The sequence below is a fragment of the Bidens hawaiensis genome, unplaced genomic scaffold, assembly GCF_021521415.1.
Source record: "Bidens hawaiensis isolate Kalapana, Puna unplaced genomic scaffold, B.hawaiensis_p1.1 tig00044780_1, whole genome shotgun sequence".
NCBI classification, from domain to species: Eukaryota; Viridiplantae; Streptophyta; class Magnoliopsida; order Asterales; family Asteraceae; genus Bidens; species Bidens hawaiensis.
The window spans coordinates 107795-126401 of record NW_027497961.1 but is presented as its reverse complement, the minus strand read 5'-3'; the positions used below and the strand labels follow the sequence as shown (position 1 = coordinate 126401).

Sequence of the window (18607 nt, the reverse complement as noted above, 5' to 3'; positions counted from 1 at the left end):
AGAAAGGCAATAGCAAACCAATAGAGGAGGAAGAAATAAAGAGATTTTATTAATTAGATGTATAATACAAAGAGGTACAATAAGATGTATATATAGGATATGAAAACTTGAAGAAGAAGCTAATCTATATTAGGAGTTGATAACCATAATATTAATATACTTATAACACTCTTAAATTAATTTTTTTCTTCCTAATCATTTTCTTTCTTTATCATCATTCTTATACCACTTTGTTTCCTATTTATTATTATATTTTTTTTACATATCTCCCAATCCACTTTTCTTTTCTAACAATAATTAAAAAGTTGTGTAACACATATGTATACTTGTTGCGTAAAGGTAACACAACGGTTAAAATAACAAAATTTTAAGATTTAAAACAAAACACTAAGTTACATTTACGTGACCTCATTCATCAATATTTACGTGAAATATACATATGTAAAATTAATATCTATACAAATACAAGTGAAAGTCACCAACCATTAAAATGATATTAAGTAAACAAACACTATTACATATATGTACCAACGGTATTACATATGTGTACGGTACCAGTGTCAACGGTGTTACGTATGTGTACCAGCGATGGTACATATGCGTACAGTATCAGTGCCAACGATGTTACGTGAAGAGGTATGTACCCGCCTCAACACCGAGCGAGGCGGGTCAACCCACAAGATAAAGACAAGAAGCGTGAAATTAAGACATTATGAAGGCACTAAGCCAAAACCTACGCGCATGGCGCATATCACATATGCTCAGGCATCATATGCCCAGGCACCACACATGCTCAGGCATCATATGCCCAGGCACCACACATGCTCAGGCATCATATGCCCAGGCACACATATGCTCACGCATATCACATATGCGCGTGGCGCATCAGCGCGCGGCGCATATCACATCTGCGCATGAAACATCTGCGCGTGAGAATAAAGAGAAGACCTCGCGCATCCTCAGGATTGGCGCATATCACACATGCACATAATCAACCTCGTCCTTATCCAAATCAGGATTAGGGCAACATTGATTGTGCACGTCAGACAACCTTCCAGAAGGTATCTTTTCAAGGAATAAGAATATGCTGATGTTGACAGCTGTCAAATGAAAGGTGGACAACTCAGCATGACACATGTGCCACCACGTGATTACAACCAATGAGAAAGCACCAGGTGTCCCAGAGGACACGTGGCGTAAAGCGATTGGAGGAGGCCAACAAGGCTGAGCCCAATCAGTGGAAACCCTAGCACTATAAATACAACATCAACTCCACAAGGAGGGACACTCATTCATTCACATTCATTCACATTCAATCATATTCAATTACATTCACTCACAGACAGTTACAGCCAGTAACACTCTCAATCACAGGAAACTACAGAGTATTCAGCTATTAAGCAATACTCTTCAGATTTCCTTACTCACATATTATTATCTTCTCCCACAAATACTTATTCTCACACCGGAGGGTTACCCCAAAGAGGACCCTCTGTCCCTTTCTGAGGGGTAAGTTGACGGTGTTGTTCGTTTTGTAGGTGGAAGAACCCAGATCCATCAAATCCAAGAGAAACCATCGGTGAAATTGCATAATCACACCCGAGGAAAGTAGATCGTCTACCAGTGAGTCGATCCACGCTTCTTCATTACGTATATGTACCAGCGATGCTACATATATGTTTGCTTTATTGGTCGTTGTTCAAACAAGATGCCATGATAATTGCGCGACCAATCTAACCAAAATCTCTATCACGGTCCTTCAGTTTCAACTCATAAATCATCAAACAAGGACTTGTAGTTTTAGCACTATAAGACAAATGATTTAGGGGGTCTTTGGGATTCTTTATTTTACCTCCTTATACCTTGTTTAAGACATAAGGTATAAGTTACAATGTCGAAACTTATACCTTATACACTCACAAAACCCAATTTTCTCAAACACCTTATAGCTTATAACTCATAAGCTACAAGGAGCTTATAACTTAATATTATACAATTCCTTACAATCTGCTCAAGAGAAAAAAAGGGATAAAGCATAGTAAATAAAAACTAAAACCATAAAATTTTGTTGAGCACTACATAAGATTTTCAAAAATAATCAACAATTTTAAGAAGATTGATTTAAAACCATTAAATGTTATTACCTGTATTAACACCCAAATATATGATTAAACCCGGACCTGAATACCCGACTCCGGTTCGTTTTTCGGCGAAGGTCAGCCCCAAGATTTGTTCCCAATCGAACAAATCGAAGATGATTGACGACAGTAGGAGACGGGTCGACTCAATCTTGGCGAAGATGGGCAGGTTATCTCGCCCTATTGGGTTCCGCGGATTCATCAGTCTACAACAGCTGGGTGCCTTTTGAAGTTCTCCAGTGGTGATGTGTTCAAGAGGCAAATTGAGGCATTTGAACCAAAATCACTGACGGAGATTTGGTGTAACAGAATTAGGTTTCATCTGTGGAACTGAAGAGAGAGAGAATGAAACATCTTAAGGGTTCAAATTACATATTTACCCTTAATCAATAAAAGAAAAGGGGGAAAAACAGAATTACATGATTGGTTAAGAGCGGTTTTCATAGTTATTAATTTAGAAAGTGGTTTTCATTTAATATGGAGAGAACTCATTTTAAAGAGAGAACTAATAAAGAATTGTTTTTAACTATTCTTAAAAAAATGGAAAATTGGATTTAAATAATCCTACCTTTAATGGGTTGGCCAATAATAATCCCACCTCCGGTATTTCCCGCTGGCAGTCTCACCTTTTCAATGTTTTTTGTTTTATAAACCAACGTTAAAAAAACTTAACGGGGTTACGTTTTTGCTGATGTGGCTGGTGAGTTGGCAGTGTCATATCCTACATGGCCTTTCTCTTTGGATTAAAATGCAATTACTATATTTTATCATATTAAATCCTATTATCCAAATTTATAATAAAATATTTTATAAATTTGATAATATGATTTAATATAATAAAATATAGTAATTGCATTTTAATCCAAAGAGAATATTATAAATTTGGATAATAGGATTTAATATGATAAAATATAGTAATTGCATTTTAATCCAAAGAGAAAGGCCATGTAGGATATGACACTGCCAACTCACCAGCCACATCAGCAAAAACGTAACCCCGTTAAGTTTTTTTAACGTTGGTTTATAAAACATTGAAAAGATGGGACTGCCAGCGGGAAATACCGGAGGTGGGATTATTATGGCCAACCTATTAAAGATAGGATTATTTAAATCCAATTTTCCAAAAAATATTTTGTGATTTTTTTTCTTTCCTCCTTCTAATAAAATTATATTGATACTAAAAAAAACTTGTCGGTGTAGTGCATATGTGCACTAATGCCTATTGCATATATACAATAGTGTTTTATTGCATATAATACAATACCATTGTATTATACAATACACACTATTGAATATATGCAAATACAACACTAATAATTGTATGCAATACACACTACCGCATATATATAATACAACATTAATGCACATATGCATTATATCGATTTTTGTATATAATATAACACTATTGCACATATACAGTACAAACAATTGCATATATGCTAATTAACACTATTGCACATATAAAAATACAAACTAGTGCACACATGCATTAAGAAAAAGTCGGCGTATTGCATATATGCATTACAACGAGTTTTTCTTTAATTTATTTTTATTTTTATATTTTTTTGTGATGAAGAATAACAACATATAAAAAGGATGAAAGAAAAAAAAATTAAATAAATATTTTTTTCAATTAAAATAAAAATACTTATTATTAGTTCTCTCTCTAAGAAGGAGTTCTCTCTTGATCCTTTATATATATATATTGCATGATATTAAAATTACCACATTCTCACCTCAATAAACTTAATCTCAAATAATGGCCCTTGATCATTATCCGAATTTTTCCGCATTAACTGCATAGAGCTCGACTCAACCTAAAATCCTAAATACGTCTTAGTTAACATCACACTTTGAGCGTAGACCCTAATTAGCTAGGGGTGTAAACAAGCCGAGGGAGCCCAAACTCGTTAAGGCTTGAGCTTGACTCGTTTTAACTTAAGAGGGCTCAAGCATGAGTTCGCTCGTTTAGAGCTCTATCTCTAAAACTTGATTTCATGTCGTTTATTATTTATTAATTATATAATTATTTTATTTATACATTCTTAGAACTATATACATATGTATTTATAATTCTAATTTTTATATCTACTATAATATATATTAACTAGTTTTTATCCCCCGTATTACGAGAGTTGTTTTACATTATTCGTTTCCAATATTTATATATATTTTTGGATTTTAATTTATTTATTGCAAAGAAGCTAATAATATACTTAGGGTTTGATGATGAAAGAGTTTTACAAATAAATGAGATGTTATAACCCTACTTAAAAAAATCAAATATATATTTTTAGTATATCTATATTTCATAGGATTTCATATCAAATATTTGAGGGGATTAATTTTTAATTTAATGAGACGTTATTTTCCTTTAAAGGGCTATCAGGGTTTGATAAGATATATACCTATGAATTCGACTCAAATGCATGAGAAACCTGCAATTACAAATGAAGCAATCTGGTAGCTTGAGAATATGCGATGAACAACCAAATGGCTTTTAAATGTTTCGTTTATATATATATTTAAGATTAACATTATCGTATCCTACCCGCGCGTTGCGCGGGGAAATCAGTCAGCAAAACCCGAGGGTGGTAGAGGAGAGTGGACGCGATTTTGGTGGATATTAGGTTCGTTAAATTAACATGCTTAGTAAAAAGTATGCATGGACGTTCGTAAAACCCAGCAGTGAGTCGATGTGAATTCGATCATTATCGGTTACGTTCGTTACGGTATAAGCAACGTTGGTAAAACCCGGGCGCTATCGATCTTGGATGTTAAGGTGGTGAGTTCGGACAATTTTTGTCATGTCTGTTACGGTTTCGCTTGTGTTCATTATGGTACCAAACTAAAAAAAATAAAAACAAAAGTTGAGGTGGACCAATGGGTGGCGTTGGTCGTTAAAGTCGGGTGTTGGTAAAACCCGAGCGTTGTCGGTCACGATCATTGAGGCAGTGAGTCTACATGAATATGTTTGGTTTACGTCATGCTCATTATGGTACCGGCGCTAAAAGAAAATTCGTTCGATTACATTCGTCATGATACCAGAACTAAAGCGAAACATATATATAAATTAAGGTGGACTAACGGGGTGGCGGGATCACTAAACCTGAGCGTTGTTGAAATCCAATAATTATTGGTACCGGACGTTGAGGTGGTCAAAGTACGTGAATTCGATTGGTTAAAAAAAATGCAAGAAAATATAGTTGGCAAAGAAAAAAAAATCACAATATTGATATGTCTTCTCCAAGTTTGGAACCAGGGCACTTGGGTACAACAACATCAAACTAACAAACACTACCACCAAGACAGACCTAACTTTTGTGCCTACACTTCATAAAAATCTAATATATCTAAAAATTAAATCATGACACTTTTCACTTTTATGACACCAAAAGTCTCTTTTACTCTATATAAATAATAATAGTTATTAACATATACTTACAAATATACTAAATACAAAATATAGAGATAAAAATCTTGTTTATTAAATAAACTTATTTAAGCTTTAGCTCGATTCAAAGCCAACTTAAATAGTTCATGAGTGAGCGGTTTACAACCCCACAATCAAAGTTGGTTTTAGTTCGGAGATTAAATGAAAAAGAAGTGAAACATGAAGGGCTTCCTACAAAATGGAAACTTAATTATTATTATTATTATCAACAATAAAATTGAATGAACAGAAAGCCGTCGCCAACGAACGGAACCATTGGTAGTCAAAATAATAATAATAATAATAATCATCATCATCATCTATTTATAATAGCTCTCAAATAAAAAATTCAATTGTTCAAACCCTATATATATCAACCAATTGATCCATCCATCCATCCATCCTATCTTTATCTTTGTTGTTGTTTTGTTTGAATTGAATTGATGGGTGAAGCGGTGGAGCTTCCTAGTCGGATTGGAATCCTTCCGTTTCGGAACAAAGTCCTCTTGCCTGGAGCCATTATTCGTATAAGATGCACTTCTCCAAGCAGGTTGTTGTTTATTCATCTTCTAATTTTATACGATGATTTTTCGTTGCCTATTTTTAGGGTTTCTGCTTTAATTGTGTTTTTGCCGACAAAACATACATCGAAGCTGCTTTTGTGGTTAGTTTAGCCGTTTCGTGACTTATAAACTTAACTGAAGCTTCCTTGTATCTTGTTGCCTGACACTATTATTCCAATTCGATCAACTTTTCCAAGCAGGCTGTTTGTTAATCTTATTCTCTGCTCACGTTAGTCCATTGCTATTGTGTTTTCTAGAAACTTTTTTAGGCCGAACATGAATACAGTAGAATTGGAACTCGATTGATTATCTGTACTTGAAATCCATGTGCTATTGGATGTTTTATCTGTAATTGTCAGTGAAATTGTTCAAAATTGGTGGATAAGTTCAAATTACTGATTTAATAGCGTAACAATTTTAGTAGTTACTGAGAAGAGATACATGAAAGGTTTTGTGGCTAGGATTAGAAAGGGTTTAACTGCTAATTCTGATTACTGCAGTGTTAAGCTGGTGGAACAAGAATTGTGGCAGAGGGAGGAGAAAGGTTTGATTGGCATTTTACCTGTTCGAGATGCTGCAGAAACAGTATCAGTGGGGTCGATATTAACACAAGGTGATTAAGTTTATAACATTACATTCACATTGAAGAGTATAATAACTCACAAAAGATGCAGGGCCAGATTTGGGAGATAGAAGCTCAAAGAGTCAAACTGTTATGTCAGCTTCTCACAAGCTTGATGGAAAAAGTCAACAAGAACCTATTCATTGGCATACAAGGTACATACTGATAAGAGGAATATGATTGTCCTGCTGATCTCATGTTCATGAAGTGACGTGCAGTGTAAATGTTTATTTTTAGGGGCGTCGCAGCTCGTGCATTACATCTGTCACGAGGAGTTGAAAAACCAAGTGGAAGAGTTACATATACAGTCGTTCTTGAAGGTTTATGCAGATTTAGTGTCATGGAGCTAAATACAAAGGGGGCATATTCTACTGCAAGAATATCCCCTCTTGATATGACTAAGGCTGGTATACCTCACGGAATGATCATTGCATCTACTTACTTTTTATCCCTTGTAAAAATTTCTGCATACGTTCACCATGCTTAGTTGCTAATAGTGTCTAAATCTCAAATCAGAGATGGAGCGAGTTGAACAAGATCCGGATTTTATAGCACTGTCTCGTCAGTTTAAAGTAACTGCCATGGAGCTTATTTCGGTTCTCGAGCAGGTATTAGTAACTCATGCTATAGTTTCTTTCATGTTTCACATAAAAGACATCTCCTTTATCTTTTTTTGTTTTATTATTTATTGGCATATTATTCTTTCCTCTCCATGTTCCACTTAGATAGAAAAAAGAGGTCTCCGGTGGAGTTTGCGTGTGTGCGTTTTTTTCTCTCTCTTAGAACATGATGCGTATGCTATCTTGCTGTTAGAAATATCTTGATAAGTTGGTTTCACTTTGTTCATTTATAAAATGATAGGCTGTCTTATTTTCACTCTGTTCTCCCATATCTTTTTACCTGTGCGGTTACAGTTAGTATTAGTTTATACTTACCGGTTGCTTGTGTTAGGGTTTGAAACTACTGCACTTTACTCTGACATTCATTGCATTTTCACATCAAGTGATATTACTGTTGAGTTGAAGACTGCAAGGATATACTGGATTTGTCTAACTGCCTTTTTTCATTTTTCTTTATTTTCTTTAGAAACAAAAAACTGGTGGGAGAACCAAGGTTCTTCTGGATACAGTCCCTCTGCACAAACTAGCGGACATATTTGTCGCAAGCTTTGAGATTAGTTTTGAAGAACAGCTGTCAATGCTAGATTCTGTGGATGTTAAAGTCAGACTTTCAAAAGCCACAGAATTAGTTGATAGACACTTACAGGTAACGAACCTCATAGGTCAACTGATGAATGTTGACTAGATGCTATACTTGTCAATTTTATCTGAGTGAATACTTTTGTAATGAGTTTATAAGTTTATAAAAACTTGTACCAGTCAATACGGGTGGCAGAGAAGATAACAAAAAAGGTCGAAGGACAGCTGTCAAAATCACAAAAGGAGTATCTTCTTCGTCAGCAGGTCTGCTTTCTTATTTATTTCACAGGCTGAATATGTGCTTACTGTATCTATGTTCTTATTATTTTTTATATATTATTACCAGATGAGGGCTATTAAAGAAGAGCTTGGTGACAATGATGATGAAGATGATGATGTGGCAGGCCTTGAAAGAAAAATGCAAGCTGCTGGAATGCCTCCAAATGTCTGGAAACATGCACAGAGAGAACTAAGGTCTACCTTTTATGATTTTTTTACAAGCAAATACATCCTGGTTTCGCCTATGAAGATGGATTTTATAACCGTTGCTGTCAACTGTAACAATTTATTACTAAAAAACGCAGAAAGGGCAAATCTTTGTTAGGGTTAGATGGATACATCTTTCATATTGCCCTGTAAACGAATTGAACTTTCAGTGAACATGAACGAATTTTTTTTTTGAAAGTTAAAAGAAGAAACATGAACATGTCTCATTTGTTGATTTATGTTCGTGAATGTTCGTTCGTTTACTTTCATTTATGTTTGTTACTTTGTTAGTTAAAGTTTGTTTAAGTTCATTTATTTACCTAGTCATCTAAAATGAATAGGCACATTACAATTTACTCTAGTTTTAATAAAATTTTAGGCTCAGCGTATTTATGTTCATGCTTAATTTTAGTTACTGCTTGGATATTTTGTTCATCTATATTTGGTTATGTTTGTTCATTTATGTTCGTGGACCTTAACAAACGAATATAAACGGACACAAACACACTCATTTTCTTAATGAAGAACACAAATAAGAAAACTTGTTTGTTAAATTTTTCGTTTTTGATTGTTTGCTTGGTTAAAGCTAACTGAACGAATACTTCATTCACAGGCCTATGAGTCCATAATCGAAGTGCATCTAGTAGCATGTTTTTATATCTTTTTTCTAACCGTTACTGTAATGCTCATCAGGAGACTGAAGAAAATGCAACCTCAGCAACCTGGATACAACAGTTCTCGTGTTTACCTTGAGCTTCTTGCTGATTTACCATGGCAGACAACTAGTGAAGAAGTAGAATTAGACTTAAAAGCCGCAAAAGAGCGACTCGATAGTGACCACTTTGGTCTTGAAAAAGTCAAACAAAGGATCATTGAATATCTTGCTGTTCGCAAGGTTGACCAACAATCTAGTTGACCACTTTTCTGTAATTGATTAATGCTGTAATGAATTGAGTTCTGAGACTTTCATTGCAGTTGAAGCCAGATGCAAGAGGCCCAATCTTATGCTTTGTGGGCCCACCAGGAGTCGGGAAAACATCGTTGGTGTCATCTATTGCTGCTGCTTTGGGTAGGAAGTTTGTACGGATATCACTTGGTGGTGTGAAAGATGAGGCGGATATTAGAGGTCATAGGAGGACATATATCGGCAGCATGCCGGGCCGACTCATTGATGGACTAAAGGTGAAGTTTAATTTCAACTACAGATTTGTTGCATCACGATTAGGCTTGTAGCGAACCGAATGAACACAAATGGGTCATGTTGTGTTTGTTTAAATTTGATCGAACAAACAATTGAGCACGAACAATCAAATAAAAAGGGTATTCTTGTTCATGTTCGTTCATTAAGTGAGCGTGTTCGTGCTCATTTGTTCATGGTATAAATGAACGGTTGACAAATTTAAATGAACATAAACGGATGATGATAACTTAACAGAGGTGAATTAAACTGAGTGAACACTAGTTAAAAGTGAACATGAACATTAATTTGTTGGGCTGAAAAATTGGTAAAATTACATCAAACTGTAATGGGTGATGCTTTAATTTCATAAAATTATACTAAACTGTAATGGAATTTAAATGAATATATAAACCAACGTAAATGAACAAGCTTAAATGAACCCAAATTAACGAATGTAAATGAAAGAACAGACAGAAACGAATTCAAATGAGCGAAAGTAAACGGACCAAAATGAACGAACATAAATGCATGAATGGAACATGTGTTCATGTTCATTCATTCAAGTAGATGAACAATAACTTCGGTTCATGTTTGTTCATTTATTAAATGAAGGAACATAAACAAACTTTCTGCCTAACTGCAAACACATGGTTCACTGCTCGGTTTGCTTACAGACCCAATTATGGTTACCAAACCAGTTGTGTGTTCATTTTGACCTTTATCTTTTTCCTTATTTCTTTCAGAAAGTTGCTGTTTGCAATCCTGTTATGTTGCTGGATGAGATCGATAAAACAGGATCTGATGTCCGTGGTGATCCTGCTTCAGCACTACTGGAGGTTCTCGACCCTGAGCAAAATAAATCATTCAATGATCAGTATCCTACTTTAGTATATGCATTTGCTCTTTTTAATATTTTAGTCCTTAGTTAAAACTTTTATCTTTTTATGGATAAGAGGCTTGTAAACAAACTGAACAAACACAAACGGGCATGTGTGTGTTTGTTCGATTAACTTTAACTGAACAAACGATTTACTTTAATCGAATAAATGATCGAACTTGAACAATTAAACAAACGGGGTTTTCTTGTTTGTGTTTGTTCGATAAGAAAATGAACATGTTCGTGTTTGTTTATGTTTCCTCATTAACATCATAAACGGATGTTTCTCGAACGTAAATGGACATCGATTAACGGACATAAGTGAGCTAAACCAGTTAAAGGTAGCCATAAAAATAACGTGTTGGGCCTTAAAAGTTAGTAAACTAGACTAAAGTTGTAATGGACAAAAAAATTTTAATGAATATATTAGTGAACAAACTTAAAACAAAAGTGAACTAACAACATAAACGAACATAAACGAATTTAAATGAACAAACTTGGATGAACGCTTGGGAACACACATAAACAAACCAGACTTGTGTTCATGTTCGCTCGATTAATTAAATGAACAAACTATTTTGTTAATGGTTATTCGATTATTAGATAAACCAACATAAACCGCTTAACGATTCATGAACTGTTCACTGATTGTTCGGTTCTTTAAATGCCCATATACAAGGGTACTTGGTTAAAGTGTGGCAACTAGTTTTAGAATCAAGATAAGCTAAATTCATATCATTTGAATTTGAGAGACTAGAAAGTGACTTAAAACATTGTTTCAGAAATTGATTCCTTAATTCCTTGTTTTAAAGCTATTTAAATGTTCCTTTTGATTTATCAAAAGTGATATTCGTGGCGACTGCTAATAGAGCACAGCCAATTCCTCCTCCACTTTTAGACAGGATGGAAGTCATCGAGCTTCCCGGATACACAGCTGAAGAAAAGCTTAATATTGCAATGCGCCACCTAATCCCACGTGTTCTAACTCAGCATGGCTTGAATTCTGAGTTCCTTAAAATTCCCGAGGTATTCAATTCTTTTTCTTGAGTTTTTCTTAAGTATATAGGTATACAGCAGTTTTCAGGTTTTGTCCTTAAACTAAGGAAATAACATAATTTGTCCATATGAAATATGTTCATATTTGTCACAGTTTACACCCTTTCTGTTGGCCGTATTATTACTGAGGCTTCACAAGTTGGTTGGCCGACCTGTGTAACTCTAATAACAAGTGGGTTTTAGAGTTTGGGGTAATTAGGGTTTTATTAGTTTTCTTGTTTACCAAGTTTGGCGAGTCTATAAAAATTTGTTTACCAACCAAGATCTATTATATTGGGGGTTGTCAAGTAAATTGTGTGATTATCGTTTTTGTGTTCTTGATGTCAAATCCAGTCATGTAACTTGCACATGTGTATGGTGTAGGTGGTTGTAAAGAGAGAGTATAGAGAGAGAATGGGAAAAGATAGAAGAGAGAGAGTAGATAGTCTAGGGTTGTATTTTTTTTTACAATTTTTGTAATTAATATAGTAAAATGACAAAAATGCTCTCATGTGCAAGTCACATGACTGGATTTGATGGAAAAAATTAAAGTTCGTTAGTGAAATGACTTTAACTTTACAAATGCCAACATAAAGGACAGCTTTAGTTATTTCCCTCGTTTAAGGACAAAACCTGAAATCTGCTATTTACCTAAAGGACCGAAAGTGTAATTTATCTATAAAGAAAAATATTTAGAATATTTTCATATATCTGGTAGGTGATGGTGAAACTTATTATTCAACGATACACTCGAGAAGCGGGTGTGAGGAACCTAGAGAGAAATCTGGCTGCATTAGCACGTGCAGCAGCAGTAAGGGTGGCAGAACAAGACCAAACAGTGGTGGGCCCACTAAACAAAGATGTGCAACATATTTCATCACCATTAATGGAGAGTAGACTTGCAGAAGGAGAAGTGGAGATGGAGGTCATACCAATGGGTGTTAACAATCATGAAATAGCAAGCGCGTTCAGGGTTATGTCGCCGTTAACTGTGGATGAAGATATGCTGGAAAAAGTACTAGGGGTAAGCACTTTACTTTACATATTGTTAATTATAATTATGATTTATCATCACTAGTTTATTATTAGGATTTTTTTGTCTTTAACCCACGGGACTGTTAGAGGTGTGTGCATGGATCAGTTTGGGTAAGTTTTGGGCTCAAACCGGACCAAAAATCGTAATTTTGGTTTTTGAAAATTGTTTAGCTCTGAATTTTTCGGTTTTGCCATTGGGCACAAGAAAAAAATTGTCCCAATATACTGAATTTGGTTCTAAATATTTTTGATAATAAATAATTAATTGGTTAAACACACACTGTTGTTTATCACATTCTTATAAATTACTTAAAGTTCAAAACAAAAAATGAAAATCCAAAAACTTGGTTTGGTTTGTAATTTTTTTGCTTTTAATTATACGCGTTTAATGAAAACACAAAACCAAACCATTGGTTTTTTTGGGTTCGGTCATTTTCATTCGGTTCGTATTTTATGAAAATATAAATGGATAAACCCAAGACGTTGGTTTTGGTTATTTCGGTTCGTTTTATTTTGTTTTAATTATATGCAAAATTGAAACCCAACCGAAAGTTCGGTTTTTACGGAAACATAAAGGCAAATCGTCAGTTGTTGTTTGGGTTTGGTTTTTCTGGTTTTAATTATAGGCAAAATTGAAACCGAACCGAAAGTTTGGTTTTTATGAAAACAGAAAACCAAATCGTCGGTTTTGTTTAGGTTCGGTTATTTCGGTTTTACGCACACCCCTTGGAACCGTTATAGGTTGTTTCCCTTATATTGAAGGTTTCCCCTTCATTGTAATCACAAGATTCAGATATTTTCCCAACACATGAATATTGGTGTTACTGTACATCTTTTGTATATAAGTTTGTTTTTTTACTGAATGCAGCCTCCAAAGTATGATGATAAGGAAACTGCAGAACGAGTAGTGAGTCCGGGGGTGTCGGTGGGGCTAGTGTGGACCTCTTTTGGTGGAGAAGTGCAGTTCATTGAGGCTACATCAATGATGGGCAAGGGGGACCTGCACCTCACTGGCCAACTAGGCGATGTTATTAAAGAATCTGCACAGATAGCACTGACCTGGGTACTTCATTTCATCTTAATTTCCCATTTTTTCTTCTCAAGTTGCTTTTTTGTGACAAAATTATGCATGCATGAGGAACAATGGAGATGGTTATCTGTTAATTTTCCATTTTTTTATTTTTTTTAATTTTTCTCAAGTTGCTTTTTTATGACAAAATCTGTGCATGCATGAGGAACAATGGAGAAGGTTGTCTGTTAATTTATTGGTGTCAAAATGGGTGATATTTGTATAACAAAAACACTTTTGCCTATTCTCAGGGATAATTTGACACAATTGCAACCAAGTTTCCTTATTGTTCCACTAAAGTCACTCAACTTCCATTAGGTGTTTCAATCCTATGTAATTTAAAATATGAAATTTTTTTTTATCATTTAAGTCACCTTTTTCTATTTTGACTTTAATTTAACATTTATGAAAACTGGGTTACTGTTTATTATTTATTGAATTTTTTTTATTCATTATTACCCTCCTGCTTTATGTTATTTGGAAAAAAATTGACACTTATTAGTAATGAAGATTCCTCTTGTCACTTAACTTTTACAAAGTTAAAGCATTTATAAAGAAAGGTTACATAGGATTTAAACACCTAGCTTTAGAGAGACAAAAAGTGACTTTAGTGGTAAACTTGGTTACTAATGTGTGAAGTTTTTTCATTTCTTTTTCAGTATACTCGTTAAAGATGAAGCTTTATCGAAATTGTCACATTTATGATGAAGTCTAATTGAATGGTTTGTCTCATCATCTAATAATCAGAAAAGCATTAACAAATCTTTTTGAAGGATCTGATTCGTTTTATAGTTAATATAGAATTAAGTATGTGACTGTGTGTTTTGGTTTGTTTGGAAATAGGTAAGAGCAAGGGCAACAGAGCTTAATTTAACTTCTGCAGAAGAAAGTGGAAATCTGCTTGAAGGACGGGACGTTCATATACATTTCCCTGCAGGGGCTGTCCCAAAAGACGGACCATCAGCTGGTGTCACACTCGTCACTGCACTTGTTTCACTTTTCAGTCGTAGAAGAGTACGTTCAGATACAGCCATGACTGGAGAGATGACTTTGCGAGGCCTCGTTTTACCTGTTGGTGGCATTAAGGATAAGGTTACTCGTTGCTTCTTTCCACTATTTGTCAATTGTTAAGTATAATCTTTAGTAGTTATAATTAGGGTTTAGTTGTCTCTTTTATGCATTTATAAAATTTACCATCTTAATTTTAGCTTTTTGGTATGCATTTTTAAAATGATTTGTGATATTGTGCAGGTTTTGGCAGCACATCGGTACGGCCTTAAGCGAGTTATCTTGCCTGAGAGGAATTTGAAAGATTTGGTTGAAGTGCCTTCAGCTGTTCTTGGAAGTATGGAGGTATGGCATTAATTAACTGGAATTAGTATTTATTTATTTATTACTTGCATAATCTATGTAATTAAAATAACAGAGAGTTTGACTTTTGAGGTCAAATTGGATTACTATTCAACTTTCAACTTCATTTACCTAAAACATTTATTTATACTACGAAATTTTCGACTTTCAAACTTCATGTACCTAACACGTTTGGGTTAATTTTATCCTAAAAAATATAGTTTTAAAAAACATTAGGTATTGCTTCAACTAAAGGGCTGTTTGGTTGCCTCTAATTCCATTATGAGGCTACCTCTGAATCGGTTAAGAGGTAAGAGTGTATTTGGTTCACTAAACAGACACCTCTTAATTGTTCATGGAGCCTCGTAATGGTTAAGTTTCAGAGACATGCTGAATGATTCAGAGGCTACCTCGTAATAAGTCAGACCTCTTAATGATTCAGCACAAGATTGCCAAACAACCCCCAAAGTTGAAAAGATATCTTGTTTTTAATAATAGTGTTGGTTGGTGCAGATACTGGTGGCTAAGAGAATGGAAGACGTACTGGTACAAGCTTTTGAAGGTGGGTGCCCCTGGAGACAGCAGCATTCAAGATTATGACACCGTCATTTGGTCATATATTGATGGTTGCCCATGTCTTACGTTGTATGTATTTTATTGTGTGTATGTATGCACCATACAAGTACTTTTCATAGGTTTACACGTCATAATGTGTATAAATAAACCGCGTAATTTAATATTTTTATAATGTCATGGATAGGCGTGCTCAGTTACTAGATACTCTTCCTACACGGGCGCAAACTTTATAAAAAAGTGACTTATGATTTCATGGTGTGTCAATTTATACATGGCAATTGACATGAAAAGTGGCAACGATTATACATGGCAATTTGACATAAAATGTTTTATTATCTGAAGCAATTTGACTCTTCTAGTACATCCAAACAATATTTTCGATGATCTTAAGAAGATCCTCTATTTACACTTTTTAGTAGTAGAGGTGCACAAAATAACCGGTTCCGGACCCGACTTGGTGGACCCGACCCGGAACCGATTCCTATCCATACCCTACCCGTGAGTAGGACCGGGTATAGGATTTCTCACCGGAGCCAGTTCTGGAACCGGAACCGACCCGGAACCGGTGGAACCGGAAATACCCGGTCAAAACCCGACCCGGAACCGGTCAAAACCCGGTTAAATACCCAACTATACCCGGAACCGGTTCCTACCCGAACCCGATTTGACTTTTGTTGACCGGAACCGGTTCCTGGTTTAAAAAACACCCGATATTGTGCACGTCTACTTAGTAGTACTTTTGTTTGGAAATGAGTCCCAAGACAATATTTCTTGTCTTATATATCCTTCATCGCCCACCTAAGCTGCATCTTCACCCTCGGCAGCACCATCTCCCTTGCCAGCTTCACCCACCTCCTTGACGCCACTAGTCCCAGCCTCAGGTTTTCAGCCATCTCCTCGTCATCCTCACCACCAAGATCGTCAAGGGCAGCCTTTACATTTGAGGTTGGCCACCTCTCCTTTACATTTGAGGTATTATCCTATTTCTCTTGGCCTAGCCCACGTTTGGATATGACCCCCGATGGTCATATCATCTAAGGTTTAAAGGTTTTTACCTTTCTTATAAATAGAGTTTCTACACTCTCGCCTGGAGCGCACGTTATCCAACATATAGTCCGGGACAGCGGGACCAGTACACGCTTAGTGGCTGACAATTTCGTTGCTTTTGGCTATATGGAGGATCCTACGATTTATGGTAGACGTACCATACCACCGGTTTATAATGTTTTCACATTATCTCAAGGCAAAGGTTTCTAACATTTTCATGTTAGCTAAGGTTTTTGGCGTTTTCACGTCACTCAAGTTTGGGCGAGTCCCCAGTTAACATTCGTATTCGGGCTTGTCCCCAGTTTTGGGCTTGTCCCCAGTACACGGGCTTGTCCCCAAATTACACGGGCTTGTCCCCAGTTGCATGGGCTTGTCCTAAGTTAATTTTATGGGCTTGTCCCCAGCTTAATGAATTTATTCCCACTAACACTATAAGTTGTTTGCAACAGATTTTCTAAGTTCATTGTGAGGATCAAAATTCTAAGGATCCAGAATCCTAAAGTTGTTCCTTCAAGGATCACTGAAAGTTCAGTACTTATGGTAACTTAGGTCTACCTAGACCTTCTGGTATGGTCTCTGTTAACGAATTTATGTATTATCTTAGTTGCAGTAATTTTGGATATTCTAATTTAGAGGATTATTTCTTTGAAGATATTTTATTACTAAAATTTTTACCTATTATTAAGGATACTTTATCCTAAAATTTGTACTTAAGGATATTCTATTGATTAACTTTTATCAACTTTTAAGGATACATTGTCCTACTGTTTGTTCTTTAAGGATATTCTATCCTAAGTAATTTTCATAGGGATCTTTTATCCTGAAGTCTTATACTTAAAATTATTTTTCAAAACTATCAAAAAGGCTAAAGTTATATCTAACAAACTTTTACAAATAAACAACTGGCAGATAGTCAAAAGATTTATATTAATTAAAATAAGTCACCAGGACTTATCCAAAAATCTTAACCCGGACTTCACCATGCAAAAGATGGACCATCCATCCGGGTTAAGTGAGTGTTACTAACAGTTCATAAGTGCAGGAAATTAAAACACAGGGGCAATAAAGGCTTCATCCCCACAAACAGAGGATCCCTCCACCTTTGTCACCCCCGCAGATTGTCTTAAGGATCATGGATTCTTTTTATTCTAGTTACTATTGTTTATTACAGACCAAGATAATTGTTCAGAAAAACATCAACACAAATAAAAAGTGGGCTTGGGCCTTGTCTTCTGTATCCTTCATCGCCCACCTAAGTTGCATCTTCACCCTCGGCAACACCATCTCCCTTGCCAGCTTCAACCACCTCCTTGGCGCCACTAGTCCCAGCCTCGGTGTTTTCAGCCATCTCCTCGTCATCCTCACCACCAAGATCGTCAAGGGCAGCCTTCCACTTCTCCACATTCCAGGTCCACTTGTCAAAAGCGGGATCATCGGCCTCCTTCGCCATCTTGATCCGTGCTTGGAATACCGAACTGGCAGCCCACACGTTGGCCTCATCTATTTTCTGCTCCACTGCCTCTTGACGTTGGGGTTCGGCTAAGGATAGCTGATCCTCCAACTGTTTTTTCTCCTTAGAAAGTTGGATCATGGCCTTATCCTTGGAAACCACTGCTTTCCCTAACCCCGACAGCTTGTCACTCATTGGGATGATAGTCTTTTCATAGTGCTCTTTGAAAGCATTCACAGCCTATACACAACAAAGTACTCAAAATCAGAAGGATATTGGATCCTGCAATTCAAAGTGTCAGGATATAGGATACTTACAGAGAGGACAATGTCATAATGGGTCTCGGAATCTGAGGACCTTTTTCTTTTGGAAGCAGCGGACTTAGCACTGGTTGTTGCAGTCTTGGGCTCGGAGCTAGTGCCTGCCTTTGAAGCCTCTTTCTTGACAACAGGAGAGGTGACCATACAATCAATGTCTTCTAGGGAGAACTTGCCGGCTGATTTCTGGGATTTCTTGGCGCCTGAAAAGGAAAAAGTTAACAGATAAG

The 18607-nt window shown here is 35.8% G+C and overlaps 1 protein-coding gene across 2 annotated transcripts; it reads left to right on the top strand.

The window, feature by feature from the left end:
* Nucleotides 1-5909: 5909 nt before the first annotated feature.
* On the top strand, nucleotides 5910-15753 carry LOC143595187 (lon protease homolog 2, peroxisomal-like). 2 transcript variants are annotated; one of them, XM_077074291.1, is made up of 17 exons: nucleotides 5910-6121; nucleotides 6635-6747; nucleotides 6815-6911; nucleotides 6994-7163; nucleotides 7273-7364; nucleotides 7843-8022; nucleotides 8136-8219; nucleotides 8302-8429; nucleotides 9135-9336; nucleotides 9417-9623; nucleotides 10365-10495; nucleotides 11311-11524; nucleotides 12252-12557; nucleotides 13437-13631; nucleotides 14481-14729; nucleotides 14889-14990; nucleotides 15501-15753. In XM_077074291.1, exons 1-17 carry the CDS (start codon nucleotides 6015-6017, stop codon nucleotides 15585-15587), a joined length of 2664 nt encoding a protein of 887 aa, XP_076930406.1. In that variant the 5' UTR covers nucleotides 5910-6014; the 3' UTR covers nucleotides 15588-15753. The 2 variants fall into 2 exon arrangements, with proteins under 2 accessions (XP_076930406.1, XP_076930405.1); XM_077074290.1 differs by having other exon boundaries at nucleotides 6809-6911.
* Nucleotides 15754-18607: the final 2854 nt, after the last annotated feature.